The sequence below is a fragment of the Exophiala aquamarina genome (assembly GCF_000709125.1).
Source record: "Exophiala aquamarina CBS 119918 chromosome Unknown aczIA-supercont1.13, whole genome shotgun sequence".
NCBI lineage: Eukaryota > Fungi > Ascomycota > Eurotiomycetes > Chaetothyriales > Herpotrichiellaceae > Exophiala > Exophiala aquamarina.
This window is the reverse complement of record NW_013550575.1, coordinates 518139-537542: the sequence shown is the minus strand read 5'-3', so window position 1 is coordinate 537542 and position 19404 is coordinate 518139. Positions and strand designations below refer to the sequence as shown.

Genomic DNA, 19404 nt, shown 5'->3' with positions numbered 1-19404 from the left:
CATCCGCCGCTCTGGTTACCCATTAAACAAACGCTGTACCAGCCCTTTTATGTTGGTAGTCCGAATGGAACTTCCAGCATCTCGAGGACTAAACGCTGTAGGTAGCTCCCATGAAATACAATACGATCATACGACTGTCGCGATTCACCGTAGGCACTCATCCCTCGGGATAACGATATCATCACCCTTCTCCTTGAATCCCTGATTGGAGATATAATGTACAGTTCGGAACTTAGAAGTGGAGATATTTTAACAGCAGGTCATCGCGACCGCTTTCTTAAAAGGTCACTGGTTCTGGGATCTCTTCCTTGCCCTGTGCCTCAGATGACCGAAGAGCGATGCGCTTTTTTTCTACGCGAATGTCCTTCCAACCAAGACCCCAACTGAACGCGAAAGTTGCCACACTGATGGCAATACCGAGGTACATGACATGGTCAATGCTGTTGCTGTAAGCGTGCAGGACGGCAGCCAGCGCATCGCCTGAGACAAGTTTGCGGAGAGAGCGGAATCCAGTGCCGATGATGATATCTGGAGCGATCTTGATGGCCTCAACGCGCTGCAGCAGTTGTTTCCGCAGGCTGTTGCTGAAAATCGCATTGGCGGCAACCAAGAATACTGCACCACCCATGTTCTGGGAAAATATGATTATACCCATGGCTATAGGGATCTGCGGTGGAGGGACCAGGTTCTGGACTGCGACGTATGTCTGTTGTATGGGGTAGAGATTAGCTGAATGTGGGACAGGGCTAAGGAGTGGGAGCATTCATCGTCTCGGGAAAGGTAGGTACTCACTCCTGAGGCCATTGCACCACCGCCGACCCCATAAAAGACTTGGTATCCAATCCATTTCGCGGCTGGTGTGGTAGGTGCCAAGAGTGAGAGAAGACCGTAGCCGATGGCCGATATCGAGCTTCCAGCAAGAAGCCATGGGAGATAGTAGCCAAGCACTCCAACTGCGTGGCAAGGTTAGTGAGTGAAGACACTTGAGAGGCTTTACGAGATATCGGGGACTTACTCATTACACCAGAGGTCATGGTGAACAGCACCATACCTACTGTTGTCGGTAACATATGCACACCACTCATGACGGGGGAATCGTCATGAACAGCCTGGAAGTAGATGGCGAGGTAAAAATCTGCGACGAGAATACTTCCCAGGAGAAAGAACATCGTCCCAGTGGCAGACCAGATGATCCGGTGCTTCAGCATAGCGAAGGGGACCATGGCGTCGTCACCCTTGCTGTACTCCCAGACGAGGAAGAGAACAAATGCGACTGCTGCACCGACCAGCAGCCCAATCACCGTTGAGCTGTTCCAAGCGTACTGGTTGCCGCCGTACTGCAATCCCAGAAGGAACATGATCGCTGCTGGGCTGACGAGCATGAATCCTGGCAGATCGAGAGATTTTATCGCCGTGCTTAGGACTTCTCGCACTGTTGGCTTTGGTTTCGGCTCGGGGATCTCGCAGAAGAATAGCAACCCAGCCACCACTGCCCCGATTGGGAGATTGATGTAGAAGCCTGAGATAAATGTCATTCACATCAGACAGGAATTGTTGCCAAGAAAAAGGGTAGAGAAAGAACAAGTAGAACGTACACCAGCGCCAGGATAGGTACTCTGTGAAGCAGCCCCCGACAATAGGACCTAGCGCGAGACCCAACTGGCCTAGCCCCATATTGAGGCCCATGAATTTCGCCTGTGCCCGCACTGGCAAGATGGCGGCGAGGATGGTCATCGCGCCGTTCCCGATGCCCGAGGAACCTGCACCTGCTATGGCTCTCCCTATGATCAGCATTGATGATGACTGGGCGGCGCCACAGAGCAGGGAGCCGAATAGGAAGACGAAGAAGAAACCGAGGAAGGTCCACTAGCGAAGAATTTTTTTGTTAGTTGTTAGGAACATAGTGGACGCGGACGGCGTCGACGTACCTTTGTGGAAAAGTAAGTGAACAATTTCCCCGTCAAAGGCTGGAGTGCTGAGCTGCCGAGCTGGTAGGCCCCGCCGTACCTAATGCACCGGCGTCAGTAGAATATAGCATGGGATAGCGGAGGTTGGCAATCATACCAACCGACATCGACGAGTGAGCCGAACTGAGACGTAATGGCTGGAGTTGCTGTCGACACGACAGCGAGATCGAGGAAGAAGAGGAAATACGTCAGCGTCACTGGCCCTATGATGAACGCCTTTTTGAATCCAGTAGGGTACTCATAGTTCCGTTTGTCCTCGAGAGAGTCGTCAGGTAGTGCGGGTATGTCTTTCTTGGTGTTGTCGTTGTTTACTCCTGACATGGATAATGGATGCTCCTCTGAGAGCCTTAGGACAGCTCGTTCAGATATCTGAGTTCCATGGTCGAGATCAGTGGCCTTCTCGGTCATGATTGTTTTATATCTCGCTGCTGTCTCACTCCGGCTTGTTCTGGATTGAGAAGACGAAGCAACACGGGCTGTTGCTTAAATATGACAGAGTGCTCGATCTAGGACCGATGTAGCTATGTTGACTCGTCGGATTTTGTAAGTGCGAGCTCTACACTCTTTGTATGTTCCGCGCCCTCAACAACCATAATCTCGGATTAATATCCTTCCGCGACCCTTTAAATGGTCCTTCAGAGAAACTTTGTTCGTGTATTATTGCCCCAATGGGGCTAACACGGTTGGTAGCCTTGCGAGACTGGCCAGCTATGCCCCAAACGGCATATAAAAGACTCTTGGCGGAGGGCAGGGACCCACATCTTGACAGCCACATCCAGTCTGGAGCGAGGGAGAAAGAGGTGATTTGACAAAGTAAATGCTTTGTATGCCCTGGAAGCTTCATCTCATATTAAACATGACTTAATTGGAATGTCGGATCTATGTGAAGAATACTCCGAGCTGGAAAAGTCATTGGCAAAAGCGACAGGCCTCCTTTCAGTGTTCACTTCCTAGGATGTAATGTCAGTTGTTCTATGATTATAAATGGATCATTGTACTTCATGATGAGGTTGTCGAGATTATTAATTTGCTGACAATATGCCTAAGTAGTATAGGCATCAATTTGGAAGGTTGGTGATGAAGCGTTCACTGTTCAGGGTGGGTCTCACCATTTTCAGTCGAATATGGTTGAGGAAATAGCCTGAACAGCAAGCAAAGTATACATGAGTCAAGTATGTCTATTAGTGTGCACAAAACCGTCCGATACCTTCATATAACCCTGGGACCTTGATTATAACATAGGCAAGTTCCTTTGCGTATTTGCCAATGCTTTCAGGCGCGTCAACAATAACACGGCCCATTATCCTGTGGACGCCATACGCCACACCCAGACGCCTAGCAATGAGCCTCATGAAGTCCGACAAATCTTCCCAGGGGTCTGACCTATGGCACCTTCGACGCCAAAGTCACTCGTCACATTCCAACGGCCGTGACCAACACAGGGCACGCACCAGAACACTCCGGTGGGATCCCAATAGTCTTTTAGCTCGAGGAGTCTGGGGTAATTGGCACCCCAAAATGTCTGTCGCCAATTCGGCTCCGTTGGATCAGCTTCGTTCACGTAAGCCCCTGAGTCCGGAGAAATCTGGCGAAGGGCTTCGAGCTCGATTTCACGGAGCACTGTCGTCATCTCCTCTTTTGCAGTTTCGTTTAGATATGGCCATGATCTCGGAAGAACTGTTAAAAGTCAGCACTATCACTCTAGGTGCACGCCCAGAGGCATGCATTGGAGATCACCTACCTAAATGAGTGATGGCATCACGCCATGCAGGAAGGACAGAGTTATTCCCACCTATAATATCTGAATTTTTGACCCCGTCACCAGCGACAACATGGCCTAGGATAGAAAACTGAGGGATCAAGGTGCTGTTCTTCAAGGCTTGCTTTAGGCGCTCTGGTTCAATGGAAAGAGCATCTCGACCAAGCAGTCGAGAACCAAGACGACCAGGAAAGCCAACGGTGCCTGGTTGATTGAACTGCCAGAAGGTGCTAAAATCGGAGAACTCATCCAAGGTAACATAGGAATGTACCGGATCTGGCCAGGCGGATGATTCCTTACGAATCGCAGTTTCAAAGGGTGTCATCGTGGCGTTAGCCTCTTGCGCTGATTGTTCAGGCAACAGCCATATCCCAAAGAGTTTCCCTCGAATTGCTGGATCAGGCTCGTCCTCTCCTGTATCTGGAGTCAAGAAGTAATAGCCCATTGCTCCGCTATCAGAAATATTTGGCAGTTGACGGTGGAAGAAGGTTGCTAGATCCCAGAAAGTCTCACTGTTCGCCGTTGTGTTGTAGTAGAATCCATAGATACTGCCTGGGAGGCTTGGGAACGCCCGGACAGTTACGGAGATGAGAATACCGAAGGTAGATCCACCACCCTAATCGAACAGATTAGCCTAAACTATTGCGCTACCGGTGTTCCACACGGGAAGCACTTACACCTCTCATGGCCCAATAGAGGCCTGGATATGAGGTTTCATTGACGGTCAGTAAAGTCCCATTGGCGGTGACAACTTCCATCTCGATGACTTGATCTGCCCCGAGACCGTATTTAGCGCTGATAGGGCTATGACCAGCGCCAGTGACCCAGCCACCAATGCCGACATTAAGATCTGCTCCTCCAACAATAGTAATGTTGTTTTCAGCCGCGACCGCATATAGCTCACCCATCTGTGTTCCAGCAGCGATCTTGACTGAGGCGGCGCCCCCAGCTTTTTTGGCCCGTTCATCATCGTGGTCGACTTGAATCCCACGAATATTGTGTGTGTACACTGAAATCGCATCTTGACCTGCAGATCTAGCTCCATGTTAAATAACAAAATTGCGAAGGCAAACAAGGGATTCTAACCTCCCAGGGAAATCATGCCCGGTGCCCTTCACGATGAGTCTAACTCCTGTCTTATGCGCGAACTTGACACCTTCTTGCACATGCTTCGCGTTTGTGGCATTGACGACATAAGCAGGGTACCCTGCCGCCGAACAAGGTGCTCGAGCATCAGGCAGGCACGTGTCATCATTGTAATCAGAGGTAAATGGGTTCTGCGCATGGAAAGTGGAATTGCTCCATTGGCTGTACAGAGATTGGCAGCTCTGGTTGTTAAAAGCGGGACTCTGTGGTTGACAGACCAGTCCCGGAGGAACAGGCGCAATCAGTCGGCCAGAGATGGAGTCGTTCAACGCTTGCCAGTCAGACTGAGACGGCCAGTCTGGTGAGCCTGGAGTTGGCTTGCAGTACGAATCGGCAATAGCAAGGCCAAGCCGAAAAATCAGCATGGCGAAGAGGGTTCTTCTGAAAGATGTGGAGTTCATGGTGGTAAAGCTCATGTGTTGCATGATAGCGAGGGACAAAACATAGTTGCCATCCCCAGCTTGGAGGACTCCGCTGCATATACATAAGATACCAAGCGCGGGTTTTCTGACCTCGAGCCACACCAACCAATCTATCATCTGCTGAAGTGCTGAAAAATGATAGCCAGATATTCGTTTATGCTAGGCCATGCATCCAGCACAGCTCAGTGTGGAGACAGTGCAGCCGACAGCACGGCTCCATAACATGCAGATGTCGACACCGTTTTGGATGATTTTGCGAACACGAGTTGGCGCTGATTGGCTGGAGAATACGTCGTTTACAGATCTCGGGGTGTTTTAGCCGGAGCATGGCAATGATAGTTCCGTCCCTGTTACGTCAGTGTAGGCGCGAGGCAGACAGGCACTCCTCAAGGCATTTTCGAAGGCGTTCGGTAGGATACCCATGTCGATCGCATTTGAGAAATTGCCGGCTAGGTGATTGTGTAAGACGATATACGAATACGTCTTGGGTGAAATGGAGTTTGTGGCTGAGCACGCGGGAAACGCCACATCTGGCTACAATGGTGGTGCGATAAACCTAGCAGTTTATTCTGCAGCTCATGATCGCCATGCCTGCTGTCCCACATTTCGATGTGAGCTGCCACTCATATCTCGCGTATTCGAGGATGCCTGGACGATCTTTCGTTCCTGAGCACTGCTTTTTATCATTTCAGCAGATGCAAGGCTGACTGCTTCCTTGATTAGGACTACCCAGTCGCTGGTAATTGATCCCCGAGGTGATAGTGTATCACGGATTCCAGAGGCGGCCTCCTGGAGCAGCTTCAATGGAAAGAGTCCAAGATACCTCCGCGATGTTGCCATTTGAGCATTGTATGGTGGATTTGTGCATATCTATCCTTGGGCTTTGCACCTGAACTATTACGACTTTAGCTTGATCGCCCTTTCACCTGGGGTTGGTAATGTTGCAATCCTCAAAAAGTACCGCTATTCGCTCCAAACATCGCGTTGCTGGTCTTGTTGGCTACCCCTGGCTTGCTTAATGACCACATCATCGATCGATCAATCGATTTCAGGATCAAGCCACATTGATATTTCCTTCAAATGGGCCTCACGCTTGGATTCTTGATCGCCTCGAGCATCTTTCCTTTATTTATGGTTATTTACTTGCTAGTAAATGATTCAAGAGCTTCGGAACGACGTATGACAATAGTTCAGGAGCTTACCTGCCAACAAAGCCCCACTACGGCCTCTTGAATTGTGTTCAATGTCCCTTAAGGCTATCTTGGTGAACGGGTCTCATCGTGATAGATTGAGGTCATGGTCACATGGCAGTGGTGAAGCAACCAAGTAGGAGGAACTGCGGTGGAATTGGAAAAGCATCCAAAAGGAGCCCATGATGGCGGCTTATGTAATCTTGCTCTGGTCAGGGGAAATGCCAAGCCTGGGTGAATTGCGACCCGTGACCTTGGGAATCGTTCGATTTCAATCACTTGCATCATCAAGTCCGTTCAGCAGGACCGCAGTCATGGTTGCTTGATCGTTGACTTGCCTTATTACGTGTCGATGATAATCATCAATAAGATCCTCCATTCTACAAGCATCGCGAAGCAAAGATGACGGACAAGCTCCCTCCCCAGCTCCTCGCCCTTTTTCAGCCACGACCACCCCTTCGCTATATTCCTCCCCAAGACTCAGCTCCGGAGGAGAAAGCTGTCTCAAAATCCCAGCTCTCTGGCATAGCCGCTTTCCTGCCGCAGCTCCAGGAATTCAAGGACACCGATGACTACACGCCGACCGAGTCTTGGCTTCAAAAGCGCGACAGATTGCGACTAGAGAAGAAGCATCGTCAGCTAGAGATTCAAAAGGAGGATTTTCCTCTGTACAAGCCAGCTGATGACCCCAAGATCAAGGGCGATGCCGTAAAGACCTTGTTTGTTGGACGACTAAGTTATGATGCTAAAGAATCAGACCTTGAGCGAGAGTTCGGCAGGTTTGGCCCGATTGAAAGAATCAGAATAGTCAAAGACGAAACCCAACCTCAAAAAGGCAAAAAGGCGCACAGGGGATACGCTTTTGTTGTCTACGAGCGCGAAAAGGACATGAGAGGTAATGATTCCTATGCAAACCCCTACCCCTTTGAAATCCTCCCCTCGTGCATTTTACATGGTAAGATGGAGAAAACTAACACAGAGTTCTATGATTATCTTTAGCTGCCTACAAGGAAACAGAGGGCCTGCGCATCAAAGATCGAAGAGTCGTGGTTGACGTAGAACGAGGCCGCATGGTACCTGGATGGAGGCCAAGACGATTTGGAGGTGGCTTAGGCGGCCGCGGGTACACTAGGCAAGCTCCTGCGAAGCCTATATTCGGCGCTCCTGGATTTCAAGGCAACTTCCGAGGTGGCTTTGGCGGGCGTGGTGGTGGTTTCCGTGGTGGCTTCCGCGGCGACAGAGGCGGCTTTGGCGGACGTGGTGGCATCGGCTACCAAGGAGGTGGCGGTTTTGGTGGTCGACAAGGTGGTTACCAAAGCGGGCCACCGCCTCCTAATGCACCCAGCGGGCCCGGGGGAAGAGGTGGGTATGGCGGCGGCGGTGCTGGTGGTGCTGGTGGTTACGAAGATCGGAGAAATGGTGGTTTCGGTGGAGGCCGGGACAATCGCGGTGGAACAGGAAGTAACCGAGATCCAATTGGTGGCCGAGATCGTGGGTATGAGAATCGCGACCGTGACAGAGACAGAGACCGAGACCGAGATCGAGACCGCGACCGGGACCGATATGGTGGAGGTGGAGATCGACGCAACGACGACTATGGTTCTCGCAAGCGACATCACGAGAGCGACGGGCATGACGACCCCAGAAAGCGACGGTATTGATATCCTTCCTTCCCACCACTGTATTATTCGACGAGACTTGCATTACTTGCATTATTTGCATCATGGTTGGCTGGCTGGTTGGTGGGTATTCTATGGTGACTGTATTACCATTACTTTTGGGGGGAACCCATGCGACCTTCCACTTCTCCTCAGATGCCATGGTAAGGACTTCTTGATCCTCCCACGTGTACAACTGGGAGTGCCGTTGAAAAGATGTTCCAACCGCGCTCAGGGGCTCGCCGAGCCTTCAACATCCACCTCACTCATCTTTGAGTGGAGTGTTTAGACTGAGTCAGATTCTGCAAACCGACTCTTGCCATGCACCTTGTCTGGCTGCAGTTCAAGGCCATGGGCTTGACAGGTTGAGGTATATCGCGAAGCTGAATTCCACCAGTCCAAGGGCTACCCCCTGCTGGTCAGGTGACATCCATCGAGTTCTTTGATATGCAGAGGCATCAACAGGATGTGAAGACCCTTTTGACCTGAAATGAGAAACCAAAGTGTAAGGTAGTGTAGAAGTCTCACAGCTGAGCTCTATCTTTATCGAGGTAGGATATTCTAGTCATTTCTTTGAGCAATTTAATTTATTTTGGGGATTGCAACGGTCAATGGCTCACGCGGGTTCACGAGTTCAAGGCCATGGGTCGGCAATCTGCCCGTAGGGTCACGTGGTAACACTACATCACGTGGACCCAATTTGTTCTCACAGATACTATTTCGAGAAATGCCTCAACCTCAGCCGCCACGCGAACCGTCATTCACTACGAGCTTATGTAAAAATAACACGGCTGGACACGGGCTCACACGGCTAGACGTACACGTTTCTTGAAGGGTTCAATCTCCCCATCTCCCCCTGGCAGCCAAGCCCTCGTTCTTTCGCTCTCCACGCCCTCTCACTGGCCCACTCGACTTTGCCATTGGAGGGATTAGTTAAGCAGAATTTTCACCTGGGTGGATGCTGAGGAATCGAGAAAATTTTGCAACGTGGTTGGCTATGACACACGACAACCGCTAAGAGAAGGTTCAGACGCGCCCTTGACAAACGCCATCTGTTAATGACAACCGTACACGCCCTGGAAAGACATGCGGTCCCCAACGAGCACCTTGATTGGCGGCTCGGTGCTTCAATTACTCAGACGGAGTACGCTGCCCAGCAGGGCCCCTGGTGGACATGACTGTGGCATCATGACAAGCGATGTTTCAATGCAACAGGGCGTGATGTTGGGACACTGTTGACATGCGGGACTTGAATTGTATCATGGATCAATATAACTTTTGAGAAATTTTCATCCAAGGTAAGGAGTATATAAATGTGGTGGGTTGTGCCACCCAGAGCCTCATACCCATTCTGCATCACAATCAACAGAACAAGACCAAGTAAAAAGCAATTCCTATAACATTTCCGCCAACCTCAATTCACATCACTCGACCCAATCAAACACGTCACCTCGATTCAATATGCTCTACGCAGGATTCCATAACCTCAAGGAGGCCGACACCCAGGCCCAGAAGTCGGCAGAATCATCTCGTCGCACTTCACAAGAGTCGAGGAGCAGTGACTCTACATCATCACACAAAGTCAAGAACTTCTTCAAGAACGTCCTTGAACAGCTGAAGCCTTTCGATCAAAACGAACTGATTCAACCCGCGGGATTCTACCAACCCATCATCGAGCGGGGACCACTCTTCCACAGTCGCAAGTCTTCTGTCAAGACCAACAACTAGATAGGAACAGTCAGACATCAGCATACGAAACGAATCTCCTTTGAAGCGCGCTCAGCAACGGCATGATCATATCAATTAGCATATGGGGTTGTGGGACTTTTTTCTTCTATTCACCAATCTTCTTTTTAATACTCCATACTTTTGTACTAGCACCGGGCAACGGGCAACAGATATATCTCGCGAAGTACGCTTGAGAGCGTCGGATACCCAAATAGATCTGAGCAAGATAGACATATTGCTATGACTGGGCGCAATTAATGAAAAGCTGTTTTATCACTGGACAATATGTGTTCGCGTTCTTTTGCTTTTGGTATTATTTTCGGATATTAGGTACCTGGCACAACATCTTCTACAGTGGCAAAACAAAAACAAATGCAGGAGGCAGAAGTGACCGATGACGTTTAAAAGCATGTGAAAGTCATCCCACCTCACCAGCTCTGTCCTGGGGGGATCCCACGGCGAGTAGCAGCACTTGGCTCTCGGCTTTCTCTCCTTGAATGTAAGTTCATTCAAGATGAACTGCACATGAGATTATGGAGGATTCTATTCCTTTAAGAAATTGATGCTTGATAATGGAAGACTAGTGGTGAGAATGTTGATGTCCATTAGGCAAATAAATGTTCTTTTCGCGACGTGGGAGAAGAAGAAATGCATCCCCCCGGACGATGCCTAATTTGGTCTGGGTCTCCCGGTTGCTGCCTAAGCATCCCTGTTAACACAGAAGCCGCCCAGCGGCTACACCGCTCGGTGGCACCTACTCGTACTCGTAGGATTCGGGTTTGTCAGTCACCTTAGTCAAATGACCATCAAATGGCAACCAAGGACTGACAGAGGATATTTGACGAGCGTCAAGACATTGATATTTACAGGCTTGGCGCTGCATGGGGTATTTGCTCTAATAGAGCGATCCTAGTACATCACATGATTACACTTGAGCCTAACTAGTAAGTAACAAAACGCCGTCATTTTGGCACAAATAGCTGCTTTCTTGGCGCATAAACAAATGACAGACTTGTCACTTCCTGTCTGTCACACAATTCCTACCACTCACGGGCGGGGGAAAGCCAGAAGTACTGAGCATCACTTACCAGGGAGTGCCGAGTACTTCGGGGCACTAAACTCCGCCTAAACAGCTAATACAGCCGCTCCTTATGGGAATAAACCCCAGCCTGGGCCGCCTGTGGCACGAGGCATTCGCCTCCGCCTACGCCTGCGCCTGACCTACGCCTACAACGCCTCCTACCCAACCGCACCTGCGTGACTTGCGTATTGGTTGCTATGACCGAGATTCCCAGAGCTTGGGATTCTCTGTCATCAGTGCCACCACAAGCAGCATCACCACCATTCATTCCTCTTTCTCTTCGATCAGGCTGCTCTCCCGACGACGGGGATCTTCGTTGCAAATGACTCCAACAGGCGAATTGTCCCCGTGATAGCCATTGCGGTCTGGTTCCTTCTTGGTAGATTTCGGCATCGGTCGTTCCCGCTGTGCCTGCTCGCCCGGTGTTGCTCCTGCCGCGGGTAGAACCCTGCGTCAACAATCGTGAATCGTGCCTTCCCAGTTGGACCAACCTGCACCAGATCGCCCGCACACAGTTTGACACCCACCACCAACCACCACCACCACCATCTCTCCAAAGCTCTCATCCTCCGACTCCAAAACATCAACCCAACGACAATCAACCCATCCTACAATTTTACACAGCTGGGATCCCGCTGCATTCTTCGTCGCTGCATCAAGAATTACCCTCCCTCTTTACACCGACATCAGATGAGCTTCCAAGCATCACCCATTCCATCTCTGCCTACATCACGCCCGAGCCTGCGCCTGTAGCGCGTTCCCATCCATCACGCACCCCCCACACCTTTCACATACCTATCTCTATTCTTCTGTCCCCTTGGGGGCCTGCTCTTATCAATGGGCAATGCTATATCCTCCTGCTGCAAAGGTACCTTGCCTCTACGATATCTATCCCGCTGAACCCTCTGCTGATGACACGGCTTTTTAGGGCGACCCAAGGATAACCTCTACGAGCCTGCCCTCGCCGACAGTGAGCGTGAAGCCGTTGCAGATCTTTTGCAATATCTGGAAAATGTATGCTGGTCATGCTCATTCCTTTCATGCTCCACACCTACTAACCTCAACACCACAGCGTGCCGAGACAGATTTCTTTTCCGGCGAACCTCTACGAGCCTTGAGCACGCTGGTGTATTCGGACAATGTCGATCTTCAAAGAAGTGCCAGCCTCACATTCGCTGAGATCACCGAACGCGGTATGCTATCCTTAAATCACACCACAGGAGAGATCAGGTCCTAATGTTGCAACATAGATGTAAGAGAAGTCGATCGCGATACACTCGAGCCCATCTTGTTCTTGCTCCAGAATCCAGATATCGAGGTCCAGCGAGCCGCAAGTGCCGCACTCGGTAACCTTGCAGTCAACAGTACGCTTAAGCCTCAAATTTCATACATCGGCCACTGACCTTAAGCTAGCCGAGAACAAAGTTGCCATTGTCCAACTCAGCGGACTCCCTCCCCTGATTCGACAAATGATGTCCCCCAATGTCGAAGTTCAATGCAATGCTGTCGGTTGTATCACAAATTTAGCAACTCACGAAGATAACAAGGCCAAAATCGCCCGCTCAGGAGCACTAGGGCCTTTGACTCGATTGGCAAAATCAAAAGACATGCGGGTGCAGCGCAATGCTACCGGCGCACTACTCAACATGACACATTCAGGTGAGAGTTCATGACACATCCAATTGTGCTCTTTCCTAACACGCTTCCCAGACGACAACAGACAGCAGCTTGTCAATGCCGGTGCAATTCCAGTGCTCGTTCAGCTTCTCTCCTCCCCCGACATGGACGTCCAATACTACTGCACCACTGCCTTGAGCAACATTGCTGTGGATGCTTCAAATCGAAAGAAGCTTGCCCAGACCGAGTCACGCCTAGTTCAGTCCTTGGTTCAGCTCATGGACTCTGGAACCCCCAAAGTCCAATGTCAAGCCGCCCTTGCCCTTCGAAACCTTGCTTCTGACGAGAAGTACCAGCTGGAGATCGTCCGAGCTAGAGGCTTGCAACCCCTTCTACGACTTCTTCAATCTTCATATCTACCACTAATTCTATCTGCTGTCGCATGCATTCGGAATATCTCCATTCATCCCTTGAACGAATCCCCTATTATCGACGCAGGCTTCTTGAAGCCCTTGGTGGAGTTACTTGGATCCACCGACAATGAAGAGATTCAGTGTCACGCCATCTCAACTCTTCGAAACTTGGCAGCAAGCTCTGACCGCAACAAACAACTGGTACTAGAAGCTGGGGCGGTGCAAAAGTGTAAAGAATTGGTTCTCTCTGTTCCACTGAGTGTCCAGTCCGAGATGACAGCTGCCATTGCTGTTCTGGCATTGAGTGACGACCTCAAATCCCATCTCCTGAACTTGGGAGTCTTTGAGGTTCTCATCCCATTGACAGATTCGGAAAGCGTGGAAGTTCAGGGCAACAGTGCCGCTGCCCTAGGCAATTTGTCTTCCAAGGTCGGCGACTATTCAATTTTCATTCGCGATTGGTCCGAACCCAATGGTGGCATTCACGGCTACTTGAGGCGATTCTTGGCCAGTGGCGATCCTACCTTCCAGCATATTGCAATCTGGACGCTATTGCAGCTATTGGAGTCTGACGACAAGAAGCTGGTGAGCCTGGTCGCCAAGGCCGAAGACATCATTCAGATGGTCAAGACGATTGCTGAGAAACATGTCGAGTCTGATGATGAGGATGGCGAAGAAGGTGAAGGTGAAGTAATTGCATTAGCCCAGAGATCCTTGGAATTGCTTGGGAAAGGACCGAAGCAGACTCTTGTGGAAGGCTGAAGTGCAGAAGAGAATTGGTTTTGTTCGACAAAGAATTGAGATTATTATATACCCCTTAGGAGATTGAGCACGGACTGCTGCATAGTCCGCATTGCATATGGAGTATGCGCATTGGAACTATCAGTGTCATAGCAAGGCGTTAAGGGGAGTTGTTCCAAAGATTTGAAAGCGTATGCATGGAAGCAGAGAGCCATGGGAATGGAAATGGATTTGGGACTTGGGACTTGGGACTGGACCGGAACTGCAGGCGGCGAGCGAAAAGGCAAAGGAGCTGCGAGGCCTAATCCAAGGACTCCCTTCACTGATTGTTTCAAGCTCGCATGTATGATTGTGATTGCAAAGTCACCGTTTCAAGGAATATGGACTTCTTCTACCTCTCAGCCGTTATTGGCATAATCATGACAGATCGTTATAGTCGTTGTATCGGCTGCTAATACATATAAGGGACCAACCAGAAAGGGGCCACAATCAACAATGCATTTCATACATACATTATATTGGATATACCAGGAATAACGCAGTCTCAGGGCAGTGTTTGGAGACGAAAAGAGGTACGGAGTACGGATTACTGTCGAGTAATCGATATACGTGTTCGCTTGGCAGGGGACGAACCTACGAGTACCCCATACCCGATTCTTTCTATCAACGCATTCTAGCATTCGACGACTTTCACTCTACAACAGGTGGCATGGCCTCGAGACCAGCAGGTCACAGGAAAGGCCGACTCGGAACCGCTAAGTCTGCCAGTGGATGCATTACTTGCAAGATTCGAAAGGTCAAATGCGATGAACAGCAACCTTCCTGCCAAAGATGTCTCAGCACCGGAAGACGATGTGACGGATACAGGCCCAATTCAACAAATTCAAGACCCATGACCCCTACCTTGGCTCAAGCCAACCCAATGAGCATATTTGGGGTCTATGGCTCTGCTAGTCGACAGGAAACCCGGTCTTTTGAATACTTTGTCTCTCAAGTCATACCTGGCTTCACCCGGATCGTCGATGACAGTTTCTGGCATCAGACAATACTGCAGCTCAGTCACTCTGAATCTCTGATATGGCATGCGGTCATTGCTATGTCATGCCTTATTCAGTACCCGCAATATTCTACGGCTCCTGTTATTCCAGCTAGCCCCAGAGCTCCAACTGCCATCTCGAACGAGCATCACCGCAGGGCTCTCACCTGGTATGGGTGGTCTATCGCTGGCCTTAGAGATCGTCTAACCCTAGAAAAATCACGCTCTGCGGTCGCAGTCATTGCTTGCATGCTGTATGTATGCATCGAATGTCTACAAGATCATGTCATTGAAGCGGTGGTCTTATATCGACACGCTGTGGGCATGGTTGGTCTTGCACCTCCAAACAATCATGAACAATCAAGCATGGCAAAAACTGAAACTGAAATTGAAATTGACCATAAGATCCGCGCTATACTACGCCACGAGACTATGTCGCATGGTCTCTCTGTCCCCCGACCGAAATTGACCCTAGACTCGACTTCGGGCTCATTCCATGCATCTTCCGCTGCTAGAGAGGAGCTGTACGCCCTGATCACCGAATGTCAAGTTTTCATCCAGAATGTTGGGAGGATCAAGGACATGCATGGCAAAGATTGGCTACCGTCGTCTGATCTGATACAACAACAAGAATCCCACCAGGCAGATCTATTCAGGTGGCACGTTGCCTTTTCCAACACGCCCAGCAGTCTTGGTGCAATTCGTAGTCCAGACGAACTCGAGCTAAGATCGGTTCTCTTCATTGCCTACGCGCAGTACTTCATCTGGCTGTCGGTTTGCCTGAGCACCTTAGAAACCGCTTTCGACAGCTTCTTCCCATCCTTTGAGTCCATTGTCCAACATGCTGAAAGAGTCATCGCGAGCAAGAGGCCAGAGAATCGACCGGTGTTCATACTCGAAAGCCGGGTCATTCCATCCTTGTACTTCGTCGCAATCAAATGCCGCCATCCCTGGATTCGCAGAAGGGCATTACTCCTCCTCCGTAGCGGCCCAAAGGTGGAAAATATATGGAAATCTGAGCCCATGGCACTGGTCGCTGAGAAGTCTATTGAGGTGGAAGAGTCGGGGGCCATCCATGCTGAGCATCTCCAGGCTCAGTCATCTGCTTGGGCCCAAACCTCGCCCGCTGATCATCTTCCTCCAGAATGTGACCGACTGTATCAACAGGAGGTCGTCAACACCAAAGACACCAACGGCCGAGCCACTCACGGCCTTGTCCTTTGTGGCTGGCGACAAGAGAAAGACCTTCGGTGGTCAAGGACGAGCTTGTCATTGACCCTCGATTTTCTCTGAGTCCTTCCGCCTTTTTATCGACCTCAACTGGAACAAGCTTCTTGCTCGAAGGACTTAGTGGTATCGGATACCATTGCCGGCCATGATCGCTCTTTTGTTGATATCCCGGACGGTGCGCAAGTATTCCTTCTGCTCGTCCGGTACATCGAAATTGCCTTGATGGGAAGTATTGCCGTTGAATCCTATGCGCCATATCGCGTAGCCCATCACCGTCGCCACGGCTGCTCCGAGGATGATGATGAACACCCAGAGGGAATAGGGCAGGTCGGACATCTTAGGATTGCTGGTCGGTGTGGACGATCGAAATCGGGCGGTCGTCTCGAGTTCTGTCTTTCGAAACAAGTGTTCTCAGGAGTGAGAAAGCTATAGTATGGTGTCCGAGTATTATCTTACGGCCAGCTGGAAGGATATAGGACGACTTTGTTTCCAGAGTACTTTGAGCAGGTGGTAGTACGAGAGCAACAATAGCAGAGCCGGACTGGCGATACATTCCCTCACTTTGTTATATACCCATCTTACTCATGTGCTGATCCACGATCCCTTCAATACACCCTAATCAAGCAGGTGCGGCTTAGCCGCACAATCATACTGTCCTCACAACCACGTCCTGGATCCAACAGCGTCCTCGACTCCGCAACTGGACCAATAAGCCCATAGCTGCTACAAGCCACCCCGTCTCCACAACCCGAGCGCGCCACTCATGCGTCTTAATTACACGGCAGCCATGGTGTTGGCACGTCTCATTCTGCGATTGTCGACTCGGGACGGAGCACCTCATCCATCGTATTCAAGGCTCGAAATGGTGACACGCAGCCAGACAGGTTGCAATCCACGTCACAATTTGCGCTCGGCACAGTACTCCGTACGGAGAAGTTCCGCTAAAATTGATTAGGGGGGCTAGGTCTTGAAAAGGCCAGTGCCAGTGATAGACACTCCGGCGTAGGCTGACCATTCAAGGAGGAAAATCGAAATCACACAGGCACGGGAGCAGAAAACGCCCTGATCGGGCTTGTCTCGCGGGTCCTCCAGGGCTCCACAAACCGAGCGGTCCAATCACGCGCAACGAGGCTGTGCCATTTTTCGGCAAGCACGGTAAATTAATTACGAGTAGCACAACGGGCAGAGTCGAAGTAAGTTCCAAACCACGCGGATCCAGCATACCGAGGATGCAATAATGCATGCCTGGCCCGTTCAACGATTCTCTTGCTGGCACACTGGCGGTTCAGGAAGCGCTCCACAACCCGAGCGGTCCAATGGGTGCATGGTAGGAGCGCGTAGTGGGAGATATCGTGAGACTTGACTACAGTGGACGGAGTTCAGGGGGGGGGGAAGACGAGGTCCTCGTAGAGAGGGTGCTTGGCTGTTTCTCGTCGATACCACGTGTGGTTGATTGAAGGGTTGCACTACTTGCTTACTGGATTGCTTTGTTTCTTAAATGCCAGGCTTGCTTGTTTGCTTGCTTCCTTGATTAAATAGCTTGGCCATGGTTTAATCACCCAGCAGACGGGGACGAACAGTCTGATTTTAACAAGGAGTTCGCGACTGGGTTTACTCGATAAGGCAGTGCTGCTCACCCCTACAATATCTATGCTCGTCCATGCCGAAATCTCAGTGAGTCATAATGAGTTACTGCTAGGCGTGCACATCAAACGTGAATGACCTTCCCGGAACACACACGTAGCGTGGAACTGACGCACAGCACCGACCTCATACAACCGTCTCGTACCTGCCCCCTTGCGAGGATGTCTCCGTCCCGGAATGATCTCTGCCGGAATCGCATTGTTGCATGGCGAGGCCAGACTTGGAGAATGGGGGGAACTTCTAAACGGTCGTTTCTTCCTCCCGTGACGAACACAGTCTGACATTGAAAAGGTGGTCGTGACCATGGATACTGGAGAGGTGTGCAGTGGGTGGAATTGCGAGAAGAGAAGATATTGGACACACAATTCACTCAGAGGTTCTTGGTGGCTCAAGAAGAGCCGGGGTGATCTCTCACTATGTACCTCGAGTTTCGCGATTAGGGGTTGAAATACCTTCACAGGTGTGCTTGTGTCAAATGCTGATTCATGCCCCGTTGTATGCTCAACAAGTTCGAAAGAAAGGAGGCTCGGGCATCAAACCTACCAGGAGCGGCCATCCTGGTAAGGGATTGATGCCACCGCAGATCGTGACACATTCCGGGGTGGTTCCTTTATTGGTGGCCAGACTGGGTGCCCATTCTGACAGCTGAGGCGACCACGATCGTTAGATACAGAAGCGCTCTTGCTACCAGTGGTGGACTGCGTGCCACGCTGCGACGCATGGTGCCACATGCATTGCTGCACTTTCAAGTCCGAAGGTTCGTCTGATAGATCAATAGAAGCCTGTAGTTTCGTAGCATTGGCCGCGTTCGAACCGCTTTTCTTCACGTCGGTTTTGCGACCTTCCTACTCTCGCCCTTGGAAGTCACAACATCCTTCATCTCTTTCCAGCTTGCAGGAACCATGGCATTCCCATCTTCGCTGGTGGCGACCACGACGCCAAAGTCGTTGCCCGCGGAGCTGATGTAATAGTTTCTTTCATCCCCAAGGCTGACGACGGTGGCTCGTAGAATGTCTCCCACTCGGTACATGTCGTTGATCACAGCCTTATCTTTCTCATGGGTACGGATGTCTTCCTTTCGAAGAACAGCTTGGAATTGCAGGTCGTCATCGGTGATTTGTGTGTACGAGAGGATGTCATGGGGAGACGGGTCAACGCTCAGAATGGAGGCCGAGAGCTGGCGTTGTTGCACGCGGGTAACTCTTCCAAGGATGATGGAGCCAACCTTGGGCAGCGTGACCGTGGCTGTGTTGGCTTTGCCTGCACTAGATGCATCGTAGCGAGGTACCGAGATGGTGGGCTTGCTGGATTTGCTGGCAGCGGGTGTGACGAGGCATCTCCCAATGATCGAGGCGAGGATGTTGCTCTCAAAGACATGCGTTCCCGCGCCGGGCAGGTGGGAAGCTGTGCTACCAAGCACTTCGCCTGGAACAACAAGAGAGCTCATAGCGGACCTGCGGGATGCTCAAGCCAGTTATGGAAAGATGCAACGATCGAGTTGGCGATTCGAAGTGCCAAGCGGTGGAAAACTAGAATCGGCACGTGGAACAGAAGTTACGTCACGTGACTTCCAGAACCGGGTCCGCTTAGTCAGCGGCTCTTCCCCCAGCCGAATGACTAAGCGGATCCGCTTCAGGCGTTTCGGGCACTTGGCGATGGGTCACGATATCAGACGGCGAGCACCGAGCATGATAAGTTGAGTTGCCAGCCTAGCGCAACACCGCCTCGATGGCTTCCAAGAGGATTGGTCTCGATTTCTATTCAGCACATGA

The 19404-nt window shown here is 50.7% G+C and overlaps 6 protein-coding genes across 6 annotated transcripts; 3 read left to right on the top strand and 3 right to left on the bottom strand.

Annotated features, from left to right (window-relative positions):
* Positions 1–277: 277 nt before the first annotated feature.
* On the bottom strand, positions 278–2375 carry A1O9_10491 (uncharacterized protein; the record flags this gene model as incomplete). The annotated part of the gene is made up of 6 exons (XM_013400652.1): positions 278–706; positions 793–953; positions 1016–1519; positions 1596–1866; positions 1929–2007; positions 2065–2375. The coding sequence occupies 6 exons, from the start codon at positions 2373–2375 to the stop codon at positions 278–280; spliced, it is 1755 nt and encodes a 584-aa protein (XP_013256106.1).
* Positions 2376–3315: 940 nt separating this feature from the next.
* On the bottom strand, positions 3316–5273 carry A1O9_10490 (uncharacterized protein; the record flags this gene model as incomplete). Its single annotated transcript, XM_013400651.1, has 4 exons — positions 3316–3644; positions 3709–4342; positions 4404–4761; positions 4813–5273. 4 exons carry the CDS (start codon positions 5271–5273, stop codon positions 3316–3318), a joined length of 1782 nt encoding a protein of 593 aa, XP_013256105.1.
* Positions 5274–6886: 1613 nt separating this feature from the next.
* On the top strand, positions 6887–8145 carry A1O9_10489 (uncharacterized protein; the record flags this gene model as incomplete). Its single annotated transcript, XM_013400650.1, has 2 exons — positions 6887–7379; positions 7484–8145. 2 exons carry the CDS (start codon positions 6887–6889, stop codon positions 8143–8145), a joined length of 1155 nt encoding a protein of 384 aa, XP_013256104.1.
* Positions 8146–11788: 3643 nt separating this feature from the next.
* On the top strand, positions 11789–13743 carry A1O9_10488 (vacuolar protein 8; the record flags this gene model as incomplete). Its single annotated transcript, XM_013400649.1, has 6 exons — positions 11789–11819; positions 11880–11965; positions 12024–12144; positions 12202–12315; positions 12365–12610; positions 12662–13743. The coding sequence occupies 6 exons, from the start codon at positions 11789–11791 to the stop codon at positions 13741–13743; spliced, it is 1680 nt and encodes a 559-aa protein (XP_013256103.1).
* An 871-nt stretch (positions 13744–14614) lies between these two features.
* On the top strand, positions 14615–16051 carry A1O9_10487 (uncharacterized protein; the record flags this gene model as incomplete). The annotated part of the gene is made up of 1 exon (XM_013400648.1): positions 14615–16051. One exon carries the CDS (start codon positions 14615–14617, stop codon positions 16049–16051), a length of 1437 nt encoding a protein of 478 aa, XP_013256102.1.
* Positions 16052–18455: 2404 nt separating this feature from the next.
* On the bottom strand, positions 18456–19079 carry A1O9_10486 (uncharacterized protein; the record flags this gene model as incomplete). The annotated part of the gene is made up of 1 exon (XM_013400647.1): positions 18456–19079. The coding sequence occupies one exon, from the start codon at positions 19077–19079 to the stop codon at positions 18456–18458; it is 624 nt and encodes a 207-aa protein (XP_013256101.1).
* Between the last annotated feature and the right edge of the window lie 325 nt (positions 19080–19404).